Below are 17,856 nucleotides of genomic sequence, written 5' to 3'. Positions count from 1 at the left end.
AGCATCTAGGTGTGACGGCTTCCCAGACGTGACGCAAGCTCTTCAGCGAAAATGTAACAAAAATAGGATATGCAACAACTGTTAGTAATTCTCTCCTTGAACTACCTATTTTCTAAACACATCTCCGAAAAAAACACAACATCTGTGAGCGTGATTTAGAACCTTTACAAACGAGGCAGGGTCAAAATCTCGCACCTCGAAAAATCTACAACAGGTCTGGACGAAGCGACTAGTAACAGTTCCACATGCGCGATATATCGCATAAAAGAGATGCAAAAACATGAAGTGCATGACAGCTAATGCGAGGATTTACCGGGCCGCATAAAACCAACAATTTCAATTTTGCAAGCTTTAGTAGCTGTAACATACAACACGACGCACTCGTTCAGTCGAGCCATTCAGCTCACTAATTAGCACACGCGGTAATGAACGAGCATACGGCATTCAGAACTTTAGCGAATTTCCTTTAAATGGCATGCGTCACCGCGGACGAACTTGATCGCTTACCCATCTAAATATCATCGAACGGAAAAAACACCGACTCGACAAAGGAAAGGATAGGAACAACAAATTTGCCGCTGAACGGCAGCGATTAATTACAACTGTTGCTCCCGCTGATGAGGGTTTGTGGGGAATGATTAAAACCGTAACGTCAGCATGTTTTTGCCGGTATTTGAGCCACCCACCATGCCAGAATTCTTCTTCGACATCCCTTGCAGCTTTGACCACCCCTCACATGCGAAGGTTGTTGCTTATTTTGCTCTGTCTGAAAACGCGAATAAGAAAGAGAAGCACGCTCAGACACGCAGAAAACCACGCTGCGCTCCTGGCTCATTTTTCGGTGTTCTGCGCAAGGCCGGCACCAGTGGCGCGTCCATCGGCGCGCAAAACGCGCATAGGCGCCGGTATCGCAACAGAGTTTCGGGAAGTGAAGCTTCAGCTAAAACGCTCGGGTAAATTACTTTCCGACTGGAATATCTTTCAAGTATACATCAACAACCTTTGCATCAGAGCTATGACCGACGCCGGAGTACACATCTGTGTTTTAGGTACAAGTTTTCGTCATCGAATGTACATATTAACACCTACTATACCACAAGCCGGATGCATTGCCGATGGTGTGAGAGTCACTGTTGTTCGGTTGAGCCGAATTCAGATTACGGTTACCGGTCACCAGGTTTCTGTCGTACTTACGCTGTAGGCCCTTGACAAAATACCTAGACCTCATATTCTTTCTTCTATTTACAATCTGACGGATTGCGTCACCGGGGCGTTGCACCTTGTACTGCGTAGAATTTTCTTACGTCTATGTCCGACCTCTGAGTCGCTTACATTCCAGCGAGACTGTTCACTTGCCGAATAAAACTGGGACGCCTGCCGAGGTACCATCTTTGCCTGTGGTTCTACATGGAAAGCAGTACATGTCGCCCCTTACGCTGTCGCTCCTCTCTACAGTGCAGTACTGAGAATTCATCATCATCAACAGCAGCCTAATTTATGTACACTGCAGGATGAAGGCCACTCCCTACGATCGCCAGTCACCCCTGTCCTGCGACAACCAATGCCAACTAGCGCCTGCGAATTTCCTAACTTCATCCCCCCCTAGTCTTCTGCTGTCCTCGACTGCGTTGCCCTTGCTACCAATTCTGTAACGCTAATGCTGCACAAGTTATCAAACCGATGCATTTCATGGCCTACCGAGCTTCATTTCTTTCTCTTAATGTCAAAGGGAATATCGGCTATCCCTGTTTGCTCTCTGATTTACACCGCTCTGTTCCTGTATTTTATCATTAAGGCTAACATTCTTTGTTCCACCGTTCTTTGCGTGGTCCTGGACTTGTTTTCCAGCTTCTTTGTCCATCTCAAGTTTTTACCCCTTATGTTAGCACCCGTAGAATGCATTGATTGTACACCTTTCTTTTCAATGATTACGCTAAACTTCCAGTCAGAATATAACAATGTCTGCCGTATGTGCTGCAACCCATTTTCATTATTTTGTGAATTTCTTTCTCATGACCGGAGTCCCCTGTGAGTAATTTAACAAGGTAAACCTACTCCTTCATAGACGTTTGGGGTTGACTGGCCATACTGAACTCTGGTTTTCTTGCAAGGGTATTCATCATTATCTGTGTCTTCTGCATACTAACCTTCAACCTCACTCTTATACCTTCTCTGTTATGGTCCTCAATCATTTTTGGTAACTCGTCCCAAGTGTGGCTGAACAGGACAATGTAATGTGCAAATCTAAGGTTGCTGATATATTCGTCGTTTGTACTTACTCCTAGGCCTTCTCAGTTTAAAAGCTTGAGTACTTCTTCCAAGCATGCGGTGAATAGTCTACGAGAGACTGTGTCTCTTTGTCTGACTCCTTTCTTTATAGGTATCTTCCTACTATTCTTGGGGAGAATTAGGGTAGCTCTCGAATCTGTGTAGATACTTTCCAAGATATTTACGTAAGCGTCCTGTACTCATTGCTTACGTAATGCCTCTGCGATTGCTGGTATCTCCACTGAATCAAATGCCTTTTCGTAATCTATGAAAGCCATATAGAGAGGCAGAGTGTACTCTGCGGATTTCCCGATTACCTGATGGGTGACATAAATGTGGTCCACTGTAGAGTATCCCTTCCTGAAACCTGCCTGTTCGCTTAGACGAATAAAGTCTAGTGTTGCTCTTACTCTATGGAAGGTTATCTTGGTGAATATTTTATATAATATTGGATGTAAGCTAATGGGCGCATATTTTTCATTTCATTAACGTCTCCCTTTGTGTGGATTAGTAAACATTTGGCATTCTTACAGTTCTCTGGGACCCTTGAAGTCGATAGGCAGTTCGTATAGAGGGCCACTAGATTTTCTAACATTATGCCTCCACCATCTTTGATTAAACAGAGTGATATTCCATCTTCTCCTGCCACTTTTCCCTGTTCCATATCTTGCAAGGCGCTTCTAACTTCATCGCTTGGTTTAGAAGGAGCCTCTCTAACCTGTTCTTTACTAATATGAATGGAGGTATTGTTTCTGCTTTGCGTAATTACAAGTCGCTATAGAATTCTCCCGGCTCTTGTACTATGTCTTCGAGATTGCTTATAATATTACCATATCTTTCAGGGCATACATCTTGGTTTGTGCAATGCCTAGCTTCCTTTTGACTGTTTTCAGGTTGCGTCCATTTCTTTTACTGCTTTCTCAGTTTTTTTCACGTCATAGCTTCGAATATCCCTTATTTTCTCCTTGTTGATTACCTTTCACAGTTCCGCGAATTCTATCTGATCTCTTGAGTTGGACACTTTCATTCTTTGTCGTTGTTGTATTAGTTCCTTTGTTATTTGGGCGCGCTTACCTGTCGGTTGCCTTGGGGCATCGCTTCGCACTTCAATTGCTGCTTCTGAAGCCACCGTAGCTACGGTTTGATTCATTGCCTCTATGAATCTAATGTAATGTAAATCTTCATCTCTCTCTTCTAAGGCTGCAAATTTGTTTGAAAGTGTCAACCTGAACTGGTGCGCTACCACCCTTAGTCCGTCTAGGTTGGCCTGTTTCCTATTGACCAATTTTATCCTTTCTCAATTCAAATTCAGATGAATGCTAACCCGTGCTAACCTATGATCACTGCACTTTACCCTACCTAACACTTCTACATCCTGCACTATTCTAGGATCGGCAGAAAGGATGAAATCAATCTCATTTCTTGTTTGACTATTAGGGCTTTTCCAGGTGCACTTTTTATTCCAATGCTTCCTGAAGAAGGTTATCATTATTCGCAGCTTATTCCGTTCCGCGAATTCTAACAACATCTCTCCTCAAGTGTTACTATAATCCACGTCATTGTTGCCAATTTCTCGTTCACCAGCCTGCTTTTTCCCCACTTTTGTATTGAAGTCGCCCATGACTACAGTACACTGAGTTCGCAGTTTTCGCATCGCTAATTCAACGTCTTCATAAAGCTGTTCTATTTCTTCATCATCGTGACTGGAGGTAGGAGCGTAGGTTTGTGCTACCTTTATAGTATAGCTCCTATTTAGCTTTCCTACGACTACTGCAACCATCACAATAATGGTGTAGAATTCGTCAGTCTTGCCTGTTATGACCTTATGGATAAGGAATCCTACTCCGAACTGCTTCTTATCTGCTAGTCCTCTATAGAATAGGACGGGGCCATATGTCAGCACTGTAAATCTTCATGAGTTCTTCTTACGTTACTTACTAAGGACAGTGCTATCCCAAAAAGAGCGTGATATTTCCTCAAGGAGTTCTGCTAGGCTAGCTTCACTCGAGAGGGTCCGCGTGTTAAACTTTGCTAAGGTCAGTCATGGCTTTTAGAAACAACCTTCAAGTTGTCAATGTTGGCTTCACCAAGAGAGTCTTACCACAGGGGATCTCCATGCCTCGCCGTTTTGCACTGCAAGGCTTCCACGCAGAGCCCATGAACCGAACGCTGCCCTCCCTCAAAAAGGCACACCGACGTTGCTAACTAGTGGTTGCTACAAAATCCACAGCGTAATGTCGGCTGTTCCTCCTACTCACCCTGAAGGCCGCCGGCTGCTTGTCGTGTCCTATTCAGGAATGTTAGAATTAAGTAACAGGCATTATACACACTAGTAATGCCAGCCTTGTTCACCGGCTCCCCTATCCAGCCAGCGTCTGCCCCTTAGAAAAGCGTCATATAGCAGAAACCGCGAACATACTTGCCATTGGCCTTACCGAGCCATCGTCCAATATCTGGAAACCCCTGGTTGCGGCCATTAGAAATAAATTTGAGTCATATCACTTTTTCATGGATTATAGCCACGTCAACAGCATTACGAAGATGCAGGCCGTTTGCCACAATTGATCATGCCCTTGATTGCATGTATTGTGCTGCCTATTTGTCCTCTATCCACCTTCACTCTGGATATGACAGACTATGGTGGACAATATGGAGCCAGTCAAAACAGTATTTGTCACTCCTAATGCTCATGCCTTGGGGTGTGTGTAATGCCCCAGCCACATTTGACTGAACGATAGACCCTTCTTTACAGATTCAAGCGGTTCACATCCCTGTGGTATTAAGACGTTTTATTCGTGTTTTCCACTGCGTTGGAAAGGCACCTTCAACTCGTCCGCATGGCCCTTGACGTGTTTCGAGGGGTTAAATAGCACTGAATTGGTCTCATTGTCAAACAGCGACAGTCGTGTGGTCATCTGTGAGCATAACGTGTGCACTACTGGCGTACAACATGATGCCATGAAATTTGGAACCGCCAAGGACTCGCTACATACCTTTCACTACCCACGCCGTATAGTTACCCTAATAGCCATTGCTTCGTGCAGGGCACGTTCTCCAAGATTTTGTATCAAGAAAAACCTGCTCCGTGAAGATGTCCTAGGAGAGAGAGCTGTGTCTGTGCCCATTCGTGTCATAAATGCTTGCTCCAGCGTGTGCACTAGGCGCAAAAAAAATACATATTTCGAGGGTTCTCTTAATTGGTTCCAAGAAATACCTTGCCGAGGTAAGTCCTTATTAGACCTCAACAAAATATTGCTGTCTTCGTCTCCCTTTACTACTGCGCTGATAACATAAAACATGAAATAACATGCCTGTTTTACTCGCATATGCTGGGCCGGCAGATTTCTGACTATGTCACCATGGCTGTCTTTGCGGAAACTTCATACGGTTTAAATCATGCTGCAGAATATGATGAGAGGTTGAATGATCTACGCGACCATAGAGTCTTGTTCATGGACTGCTCGAGCGAAAGAAAAATGTTTGGTGTAAATTTTTAGTGTGTTTGTACAGGTGACGAGATGCGGTATAAAAATCGTATCTCTGATAAGCAACTCATGATTTGTACATCTGTATTTACTTTTTTACGTATTGCTCTACCTCTGCAGATCAACAAGACGAACATGAAACTCCAGCAGCTGAACCTCATTGCCACCCACGTAGTTGGATGGCTGGCTCATAACCTTACGTTTAACCTCGCCCCACGTAAATGCGGGGGCGAAATGAACCGGCTCCTCAAGATGCGTGAAGCGATAAGCTGACCACACAGCGGCTTCTCATGATCGATGGATGGTACAGCCATACATAGTGCTCCATTTCAAGCTGCAAATTGTGACAAGACACGCTGAAATAGATGAGGCATCATCTCGCCAACGAGACAATCTTGTACGCGGGAACGCCGTAGAGGACAAAAAAGAAAGAGACTATCACAAATACGATATAAAGATGCATAATTCGGACGTCACGCAATTATACGAGCCTAATACTTTCACAAGTAACTGATACACTCGATGAAATGTGCACACGCGTCCTCTTTATTGGCGCAAGTAGCGCAAATTGTGATCTTCGTGCTTTTACCAATGAGTGGCTGGAGTTATCACTTCGTTTGCGTCGTCAGGTTTTGATCATTGCAGCGTCCACCGCAGCCTTCTAGACTTTCTAGTACTGTAAGTGCGGGGGGAGGGGGGTTGGTTTGGATTGCTGCGCACTGGATTGTGCCAGCGCTGACGCGTTCGCATGTCATAGGGAGGCGGGGAGGGGTGAAGTCTGGCCCCCAAGGCCCCTCCTATAGACCTGAAGGTGTCGCTCTTGCTTTCGCAAGGAGCAACTGGAGGCGCAGCGTTTATTTCGCTAAATATAGATACTACAGATCGGTAACAAAAAATGAAAGGTTCACGCAAAGGAACTGAAGTGACGGAAAAAACGTAAGAGAATTCTGTCACCGCTATTAAAACATGCAAGGCTCCATGCACACTGGACTTACAATGTGGGTAGCAAACTAAAGGCACCTCATGCAGTAGTGTAACAGCTATGGCTTCCCAATTGGTTTAGCTGGCGGGTCGCAAAACATTGTGCTCAACGAAGTATCAGTCGTATCTCATCGCCCAATCACTGATAGATATACATCATCATCATCATCATCATCATCATCATCATTAATTATGCACCCCTTATGCAACCATGCAATCATCATTTATTATGCAACCCCCCTCCCCTTATGTAATACCCCTGTCGGGGTATTGCATAAGGGGGGGGGTTACAGAAGGTAAGGATAGAACCAAAGATATCGTTACGATTTCTTACAAATCTTAGCCTGTGTACTCGTATTAAAAATATATGCAATGTGATGGTATACATATGATGAATGTGACGAACATACACATGCAATGTGATCGTTTTTAAGGTTTATGGAATGTTTAAAGGTCGCCTGTGGCAGATGGCATAATGTTTGTCATTGAGCTGAATTATTCGCAGACAGGGACATAAGTAGCACGATTAATCCAAGCGCATTTTCAAATAATGAAAAAAGATGATAACTGTTAATTATATACTTTACGGTACATATTGCAATTTAAATATTGTAGCTGTTGAGCTTGCAAGAGGTATCCGCTTGTGTATATTTGCGGGACGAAACCACTTTCGAGATATTATGTCCCAAATTGTGGAACGAAATACACAGTCGTTCCAGTTAATTTGCCCACAAATGCATAAAGGAGTGTTTTCTTTGAAACAGGGCGAGAATAGTGCATTTTTACAGCAGGTTTCATGGCTCATATCTGCAGACTGGCGTCATCCTGGAAATTCATTTGAAGTGGATACGCCTTGGAACATGACCGGTTACACTTCGTAAAAATTGCGACGTAAGCTATCGGGTAATTATTTAACAAAGTAATTAGTAAATTTATAATGATTATTTAAAGCTGTTTTTCCGTTTCTTGTGGAACTGATGTCCGCTCTCTCTGAATCATCCAGCTCAAGCAATAACTATATGTTATCAGCAACAGGCTAAATTTGAAAAATTCATAAAACCTAAACATGATCACCGTGCAGAGCTCTCCTCTAGGGTCGAAGGGAACATTTGATGTTTTAAACTACAATGTTTTGCATATCATGAGAAGCAAACAAACACTGACACCAAGGACAGCATAGGGGAAATTACTTGTGCTTAATAAATAAAGTAAGGAAACGATACAATAATGGAAATTAAGGGGGATGAAAAAACAACTTGCCGCAGGTGGGAACCAAACCTACAACATTCGCATTTCGCGTGCGATACTCTACCAATTGAGATACCGCGGCGCTGTTTCCCCATCCACATTTCTTGGGTATTTATGTATCCTAGTAGAACCTTGGGAGTGTTAACCAGCGCCACCACTCACAGACTTTGGCGGCGGACTTGAAACGTCGTTTTTGCCGCAGGCATCACGAGAACGTGATCTTTTTGGATGAATGCGACTGGTCAATAACCCACGCACGCTACCTGAAGGCATCAGTGTTGCCGGACTCGAGACCCTCGTTATGTATTAAACAAGAACAAAGAGGGTTAACCGAGGTGCCCAATTTTTATTAGTAATATCATGAGAAGCCAAGAAACACTGACACCAAGGACAACATAGGGGAAATTACTTGTGCCTAATAAATGAATTAAAGGAACGATACATTCATGGAAATTAAAGTGGATGTAAAAAAAAACTTGCCGCAGGTGGGAACCGAACCAACAACCTTCGCATTTCACGTGCGATGCTCTACCATTTGAGCTACCGCGGCGCTGTCTACGCATCCACTTTTCTTGGCTATTTATGTGTCCTAGTAGAACCTTGGGAGTGTTAACCAGTGCCGCCACTCACAGACCTTGGCGGCGGACTTGAAACGTCGTTTTTGCCGCAGGCCTCACGAGAACGTGATCTTTTTGGGTGAAGGCGACTGGTCAATAAACCCACGCATGCTACCTGAAGGCATCAATGTTGCTGGATTCGAAACCAGCATGAAGTGTTTTCAGAGGCACTCGAGCGGGGGACTTTACCTCCATCGTTCAATCGTGCGCGCACAGTACTAATACCAAAAGGCAAAGATAAAAATATATTACGTAAAGGAATACAGCCCAATTACGTTGACAAATGTTGAGTACAAGGTTTTCGTGAAAATTCTTGCAGCAAGGCTGCAGGGAGTTATGTGATAGCTAGTTTGGCGGCATCAGACATGCGGCATCAGAGGTCGGAAAATAGTTACAAATATTCATTAAGCTGGAAGCATTTTAGAATATTGCGATAGCGCTCTCCTCAAGGTAGCGATGCTGCAATTAGATCTAGCTAAGGCTTTTGATATGGTACCACATAGTATTCTCTTTTCATTAATATAATTATGTAGGACTTTAGCTGTAGGACTGTAGCTCATTTACCAATTTAATTGTTAATGGTGAACTCCCACAACGCATTCAAGTACTCTCCTCCGATCGACAGGGTTGTCCGTTAAGTCTTTTACTTTTTGCTTTATTTTTGTAGCCGCTCTGTAGAAAAATGGTTAATAGCTCAGAAATCAGGGGGTTTAAGATACAGTCCTCTGAAGTACGTGTTCTAGCTTATGCCGATGACGTAACCCTATTTGCTGCAGATAGGGAGACTGTTAGCTCATTGTTAGGAATTAATGAAAAGTTTCGCGAGAAAAGTCGCAATGAAATCAATAAGCAAAAGAGTAATGGTCTCTGACATGGCCATTAAAATGCCACGCCAGGTGTTTTCAAAAATATGCGGTGGCTCACGACACCTACCACTTACATGGGGGTACCTTTGGATGGGTACCGTGGGAACGAGTCACTCTGGCTCGAAAAAATGGATGTAATGCATGCGATGGCCGAAGCATGGGTAGGCCGTGAATTTTCAATTTTTGCACATGCCACAATTTGTAACGTTTTTCTCGCAGCGAAAATTATGTATCTTTTGCAGGCACTGTATTGTACACGTAAGCACATTCAAAAATTTCACCTAATTTTTGCCACGTTTATGTGGTGTTCTACGTGGGAGCGCACATCAAGGACAAATTTGTTTCGTCGAGTAAAGAAAGGTGGTCTGTCGGTGTGCCTCTTGTTTCTTCAGCAAGTTGTATCACCTTTCATATTGATAAGGGACGAAAGAGACCAGTTTCTGTGTTGTTTTTTGCAAACTACGTTAACAGTTCCTATGCCTGATTTTTTTGCTTCTTCAGCCATTGGCCCTCATCACACAATTTCAAGTTTCTTGCGTGAAGTTATAAGGTCCTATCGCTTCCTTAGTTCCTTAGGGAGAGATTTTCTCTTGAGTACCTCTCCAATGCAAAAAGAAACCGTCTTATGAAGGATCTCATTGAAAGTGTGTTCCCTGTTCCATTGTATCGGTTAATTCTTCAAGAAGGGCCCGGGCAAGACGTACCTGAAAGGGTTAAAATATTTGTATACCGGCAAACCTTAAAACATTTTTCTTCAAGCTTCACACGGGAACCTTGCCTGCTAAAACATGGTTAGAGGAAAGATGGATTTATGTGCCTTGGGGAAGCATATGCTTTCTGTGCAACAAAGCTGAAACGATTGAACGTGTTTTCATCGATTGTAATAATGCCATATTGTTTTGGGATATATTACAGAGAACGTTAAAGATAGACCTACCTCTCACTCCACATGGCATTCGTTTTTTACCACCTGAACGCGATTTTCAACAGCGGGATGTTATCTTTTCAATTGGGCTGTACGCAGTCTGGCGTAGTCTGTTGGCATATAGACATTGTGATGTTAAAGGCCGATCTGTTTATGAATATTTTGTGGAAATGGTTGTGAAGGTAGGTGACGTGTACAAAACGAATGACTGTGAAGAAGCTGTGGTGTCAATCCTTGATACTTTGACACATATAAAACGAATGTGATCTAAATGTATAAAACGAGTCACTCCCTGAATCAGACCAGAGGTAGTGACATACCTTTACCTTGCCGCTGCCGCTGCTGCGAGGAGCACGCCGGGAGGCAGCAGAGAAGATCTGCGTCTCCCAATTGGCTGGGATCCATCACGTGGTATTTCTCGCGTACTTTCCTATACTTTTTTCTACATTTTTTAATTTTTTTGCGTCTAGGCGCGCTTGCTACTATGACAGTTGGCCGTGGTGTCTCCGTGGCGAGGCATTCGCAAGGGATTTGCCGTGTTTTGGCTCACTTTCGTGGCTAACCGCATCATTGGAGGACTCATTTGTTGTTTTGTTTTACGTTTGGGACTGATTTTAAGAGTATTAGAGGTGCGAAGATGTACGAACGGAGCTTTCTTGTTTGTTGACGTGGTGCGGAGCACAAGCAGGGGCAAGCTTATGCAGGGGTGCTTTTCTGGGTGCTCGTTCAGATTTGTTTTCCTGCTTACGGTATCGTCTACAGATATAGGAAGCTACAGAGTGCGTAGGCTGTATTCTGTCATATATCACGCTTGAAGCGTTAAAAGCGTTATTGTTTTAGTGCGGAGAGTGTGTAGCTTTATCAGTAAATGCTTTTGTTAGGCGCTACAAACATATTTTGCGAGGACAAGCTGTTCATTATCAAGAATAAATTATTTTTACTATTGTGAGCAGGCTTTCTTCCCTTCGCCGTCTCGGCAGAATAAAGCATTGGGCGATTTTGACTGATGTTGACGTCAAACTGCTCAATAAAAACAAGGAAAGTGTTCATTGATGGAAGCCATTTCTAAGTGGAACTTTCGTCCTTGCATATATGCTTTATTTACAAATAAAGTACAGGTTTCACTGTGAAGTTTGCGCGTGAGAGCTAACGGCACCCGTTTCACTGCATAAAAAATAATGAGATGCCAGCATCATGACAAAATGACGAGGATAGTTGAAATTCTCCACGTTGATAGCGCACGTTTCTAGATGAGGCTCGCCTTATTCAGCCGAATATGTCGCGCTTTGCCTTAGATCATCATGGTACTAAGATGAATAAATTATGAAGCTGCAGAAGCTACACACGCGGCAGTCGATTGGGTATACGCAAGAGCACACGTACGCATTTCCAGCAGCTTAAGCACATCCGAGTCGTTGAATTGCCGCTACATAGTGCTGCACTCACGCAAATGCATCGCCTTTTTCCGGTACCGGCGAAACCTTGACTTCACCGCAGCCCTGACGCGCCGGGAAGGTGTCTTTAGAAAGGCAAATAAAGAATCTGATCAGTGAAAAGAAATATCTCGAGAAGCAGCTTGATCTGATATCCGCAACAGTGCTTTTGCGTGCAGGTACATTAGTCGTGGACGACACAACACTGAAATAAAGCCGTCGCAGGTACATGGACATCGTGTATATCACGTATGCGTTATTGTCGAGACAAAAAGTTGTGATTTTTGTGCTGGAACACGAGACTAAACGGAAATTGTCCACCAAACTAGCCTCACAAGGCTTTTAACTAGAAGCAGGCAGCCAACATGAAGCGGCAAAACAAGTGCGTAGTTACTCGCTGAAAAAGTACAAAAATCATGTGCTTCTGCCCGTCTCACAGCGTTCCATTATCACTGCTAGTCCAACACAGAATAAAGAAACCTTAAGTACGGTGAAAATCCATGCGCAAATACCCATCAAAAATTTTCAATATCTCATTACGTGTAACTCTATGGGTGTCCGCCGAGCGAAAGACCGCATGGGAGGGCGAGCGAGCAGTGTATAAAGCAGGATACGGATAGGCCTGGCGGGCTGTAACATAGATAGATAGATAGATAGATAGATAGATAGATAGATAGATAGATAGATAGATAGATAGATAGATAGATAGATAGATAGATAGATAGATAGATAGATAGATAGATAGATAGATAGATAGATAGATAGATAGATAGATAGATAGATAGATAGATAGATAGATAGATAGATAGATAGATAGATAGATAGATAGATAGATAGATAGATAGATAGATAAAATACTAATCAGAAGAGTCGCTAATGGTCGGGGCCCCTAGTCCGGGGCTCCACTGGCTCTTGCCACCTTCTCAGCTCTACCACCTTGAGCTGGTACTCAACGGCCGAGCAGGACAGCAGTGCCTCCCATTGCTCCCTCGGTGCGTTCATGCCGGAGTGTATTAGCTGTGTAGTGTGCACTCCCAGGTAATGTAGTATAGGTTGGTGTGACCCCGTTCCATGGGCCTTCGTCCCTGGAGGCTGTGGGGTGCATGGGATGTGATACGAGTAGGTTCGTCTAAGTGCCTCTCTGGAGCCTACGCCAGGCACATGCATCCTCTGTCTTTGGATTTCGATGGGGTGGTGGATATCGCAAGCGACTCCCTCTGTGGTAGGCTATTATGGCTGAATACTCGAGGTGGACAGGGTCCGGGCCTTCTGCAGCCGGCGTGATGAGTGCTCGGTTATTCACGGATCCTCGAGCTGCTCTGGCGGCCTGCAGGTTACCTGTAATGCCAGTGTGGCCCGGTATCCAGATGTTGGTTTGGGTGGTGATGCCCCCAGGGTCCTCCTTTAGTATTTCGGCTAGGACTTGTGCAGCAGGTCTTTCAATTCTTCCCTGTAGGAAGTTGCGGCGGGCCTACTGACAATCCGTGAGGATCATCAGTGGTTTGTTTGCGTGTTGGCCTTCGCGGATGGCTAACGCGATGGCCAGCTCTTTCGCTTCCATGATCGTGCAGGGGCGGGTCGATGCAGCGGAGGTAACGTGGCCTCGGTGGTCGCATACCAGTGCCACTGCGCCCTTGTTGTACATTCCATACATGGCGGTGTCCGTAATACGGCCGTGGTATTGAACCTGAATGTTTTCTCCATGTACTGGGCCCTTGTTCTCGTTCTGCCGGAGTGTATGTTAGGGTTCATGTTGCGTGGTATCGGGGCAACGTGATACCTGTCCTGGACGTGAAGAAGTACTGAGCAGGTTTCTTGGATTCGTGTTGTTATAGCTTGGAACGCCAAGGTTTGTGGGACCAGCCAGTGAGGTCTGGCTGGCTACCGGGTAGATGTGTAGTAACCGCTCCAGAGCGTTCTCATTCTCCTTTGCTTTTGCTAGGGTTCAGGATGTATTTTCGGATGTGCCATGTATTGGCCGTAACCAGGGTGCCACCGAAAGAGTCGCAGAATGCATACCAGTTCGCCGAGGCGAGTTGCATGGCATATTCTTTTGCTTCCGCTGTTATTTGTTCTATGTGCATCTTCAGTTTCCTGTTGTCTTTCTGGTTCTTCCAGCGGCGCTTAAGGACCCGTTTGGCATCCCATAGGTGCAGTAAGTGGGGATCCACCTGTGGGATCTCTTCCGTAGTGGCGATTTCCTTTTTGTGCTATAGTTAATGTCGACGGAAGTTGCCACACCAGTCTTCCAGGTTCGTGATTGTGCCGGCGTCCTGTTATTGGGCTTCCCTGATTTTTCACGAGTGAGTGAGTTTAGCTTTGCCGATCTGCCTGCGTAGGCGTCCAGTCTGTCGTGTTATGTTTATTGTGTAGTGATATAAGGATAACATATCCCCTGGGCACCGCGGAGTGTGAGCAGCGCGCCTATTGGCTCTCGCCACAGGCCACTTCCGCTAGCATGGAGGCACCCACGCATGCAGCTTCCGACCTTGCCTGCGAGGTTTACGCTTCTTTACGCTCCGACGCTGGGCTGCCTCCGCGGTGAACGCGATGCAGCAGTGCGCACTGACGCCCGGTAATAGGAGTGCGTATCACTTGCATTGTGGTGTATCCTAGGCACGTGAAGCAACTTGAAAAGCTTTAAGAAACGCCTTTGCAAAGCTGCGCAATGGTTGTGTGCAGGCCTTCGACAACGCAGCGCCTCGCAGCCGAAAGCCGCGTCGCTCCTCTTTCAATGACGCTGAAAAAGCATTCACGCGGAAAGTGGACACGCGCAACATCGAAAAGGAACAAGACGGTGGCGGCATATGGTCATGGAATCATGAAATAGCCGATTCCGTAGCACGAGCTGCTTTAACAGGTCCGGTGATATCTGTGCTGCCGCCACTGCGCACATCACTGAAGCCAGATATGGGCAGTTCTTTTTGACCAAAGACAAAATACCTGTCATTAGCGAGATCTACGGACGTCATGCATCTATGTTATTCTCGGAGCCGACAATGATGCCGTAATGGGCAATCCTAAGGATTATTTAAAAGGCTGCGTTGCCGTATTGCGACACCTAATGTTTACTTGCACAGGTGCGGCCTGGCGGTATCCTCCTTTAGTAAGTAGAAATGCATCGATAATTTTTCTTAGCGTGTCGGCGGTTTTCTACTAATCGAAAACGATGTCTAGAAATTCCGCTTCGTAATATAGGACTGCCTTTAAGAAGTACTGTTATACCCTCCCTTGGAGCTATGGCATTAGGATACAGCCACATGAAAGTTTGCCTAGCCATTTTTAATTTCCTGTGTGACAAAAAAAAGACTGCGTTATTAATATTTCGTAGTTTCCATGTTTGGTTTACTTCTATTACAATTTAGGAAATTCAGAAAATAATGCAAATTCACTGTTACAATAATATAAATAATATTATTAGTCAAAATAGAACTTGCTTATGTTTAAATATATGCTTTACTTTATGTATTTCAGTAATAAGTTCTTCTTACTACTCCTATCACGGAAAGGTTGACTATCGTAGTAAACACTGCTTTACCTCACTGAATAATAGATTATTTCTGATTTTACATTATTCATTTATTTTATTTTATTCGTGTTTTTTTAATTTTAACTAATTGATTTCATCTTTAGATCAAATTACCACCCAATTCATGGCCTATCCCCATAGTGGGTTTGTGCCACTAATTGAGGCTTCGTCTACATCATCATCATGTGTGGAGCCCACAAGAATAATGGCGGCACGGTAAGTTTTTGTTGCAGTTAAGAGTCCATATTTCCTAGAACGCTAGGGCAATCAGGTAAGACTTAACGCCGCATACGTTACGCGAAGCGCGCACTGGTCCAAAATATTCCGACGGCACACAGAGTGACTGAGTGCATGCCACGTGGAACGAGAAGCGCGCATATATTTGCAAGTGTGCGTCCACAAGCCTTCAAAGCGTGCTTCAAACGATAAGCACTTTCTACTGCCGTGCGGGCGGCTTAGCTCTGACCCAACATTCCTCGTGGGATGTGATTTTCTTATACCGACTATGCGTGTCGCCAATACGTAATTGTCTCGATCTCTTATTATAATCAAGCTTAGATTAAGGGAGAAATTATAATGAAACACCGGGCTTGATACGATTCTTAATACTGAAAAAAAAACGGCGATTTCGAATGGCTTCCGCGCATGTCATTCCTGTAATGCGGCAAAGTATTCACGTATTGCAGTGAAGCGAGGGAGCACATTCGCACCCACGCGCCCACGCAGTGTAAGCAAGGCGTTATTGTAAAAACTGCAAACCTTATTTGGCCTACGCTTCCATCCTTTATTATCTCATGTGCTCGCCTGAGGCCTCCGAGCTGATGCATACACTCTGTTGCAGTGAAGCGAAGATTGAATCTGAGCGTGTACCAAGTCTTCTCCACAATACTTATTTGTACTGAAGGGACGTTCTATCGCAACCTAGAAGAAAACTAATATCGGCAGATGAAGGCTTTAGGTGCCCACCTGAGATAATAATAAAAACTGAAAGCGTGGGCCAGTCGGGTGTCAAATTTTTATAACAATATCTCTCTTCAGTGCAACACACTGTATGCTTCAGCGGGAAGACCCCAGATGAGTGCCATATATAACAATAAAAGCTAGACGCTTGGCCGAGTGAGGTTTACAGTGTTTACTATAACGCGTTGCTTACACTGCGTATGTACGAAAATTCTCGCTCGCTTTAAAGCAATAAGCTCAATGCTTTGCTGCATTGCACGTGTGCTGTGTGCTGAAGCCATCTTAAATTAGTTTTCTTTTTTCTTAATTGAAAAATTATAGGGAGCTCGATGTTTTAGTAGAATTTCCCCCTCGATCTACACTTTATTCCTATGAGAGACGAGACAAGTACGTGTTGGCCACGCGTTTTTGCTTGACGCATGGCGGGTATAACAAAATTATATCCCATGAAGAATGGGGCGCCAAAGCTAAGCCGTATGCGCAGCAGCAGGAAAGCGCTCATGGTTTGAAGCGTGCTTTGAAGGCTTATGGACGTACATCTGCGAATATATGCGCGCTTCTCATTCCACATGGCATGCGCTCAGTCACTCTGGGTGGCGTGGCATCGAAATATTTTGGAGAATTGCGCGATCCGCGTAACATGCGGTGTTAAGCCTTACCTGATCGTACGAGGGTTCTCGGAAATGTGCACTCTGAAGTGCAACATAAACTTACCGTGTCGTCATTATTGCTGTGGCCTCAAGACATGGCTCCTTGATTATATGCTGCCACCGCCTTCTTCCTTTTCGATGTGGCGCGTGTCCACTTTCCGCATGAATGCTTTTTTATCATCGTTGAAAACGGAGCGACGAGGCTTTCGGATGCGAGGCGTGGCGTTGTAAAAGGACTGCACACAAGCATTGCGCAACGTTGCACAGGCGTTTCATAAAGCATTTATAGTTGCTTCACGTGCCTCGGATACACCAGAATGCAAGTTATGCGTGCTCGTATCACCGGGAGTCAGTGCCCACGGCTGCATCGTGTTCACTGCGGCGGCAGCCCATCGTGGGAGCGTAAGGAAATTTAAATCTCGGAGGTAACGTCGAAGAACGCGTCCCTGGGTGCCGCTGCGCTAAAGGAAGTGGCCTGTGACGAGAGCCAATAGGCGCGCAGCTCTGAGCCCCGGCGCCCAGGGGATATGTTTTCCCTATACGCGTCAACGCGAGGGGAAATGTCGCTACCTTTAGTTTTATTCAGGGGGCTTGGACAAAGTCGGCCACATGCGCCCTCTCAGGCCGGTTTATCACGAAAGCGATATGCGACGTGTACAGAGTCCGCCGCGTGCGGTGTTTTAGCGCCTTAGTTCATGTTGATGCGAGCGGCAGCACGAAGTTCAATTCGCCTGCTGCTGCTCCCGCTCTTGCTCCATCGTTATGCAAACGAATTTCCGCGTTCATCGTGCAAGATGTGTCAGTGTTTGCTTATGCATGCATAACATCATGCTCTTTAGTTTAGCTAGTAGGGCTATGCTTCCAAATTTGTACGGCCGAGAGAACTACTATTTT

The 17,856-nt window shown here is 44.9% G+C and overlaps 1 protein-coding gene and 1 non-coding gene across 4 annotated transcripts in view; one reads left to right on the top strand and one right to left on the bottom strand.

Moving 5' to 3' along the window:
• Positions 1-6,224, top strand: part of LOC135920569 (uncharacterized) — a 150,842-nt gene extending 144,618 nt beyond the window's left edge. For all 3 annotated transcript variants that reach the window (XM_070536199.1, XM_070536197.1, XM_070536200.1), the window contains one exon: positions 5,874-6,224. In XM_070536199.1, coding sequence (XP_070392300.1) covers positions 5,874-6,026 — 153 coding nt within the window. In that variant the 3' untranslated portion in view covers positions 6,027-6,224. The remainder of the gene's footprint in view (positions 1-5,873) is intronic.
• Positions 6,225-8,459: 2,235 nt separating this feature from the next.
• TRNAS-UGA (transfer RNA serine (anticodon UGA)) lies at positions 8,460-8,532 on the bottom strand. The gene has a single exon. It is a non-coding gene; the product is annotated as a tRNA-Ser (tRNA).
• Positions 8,533-17,856: the final 9,324 nt, after the last annotated feature.

The sequence above is a fragment of the Dermacentor albipictus genome, chromosome 3, assembly GCF_038994185.2.
Source record: "Dermacentor albipictus isolate Rhodes 1998 colony chromosome 3, USDA_Dalb.pri_finalv2, whole genome shotgun sequence".
Taxonomy (NCBI): Eukaryota; Metazoa; Arthropoda; class Arachnida; order Ixodida; family Ixodidae; genus Dermacentor; species Dermacentor albipictus.
This window is presented reverse-complemented; position numbering and strand designations above follow the sequence as displayed.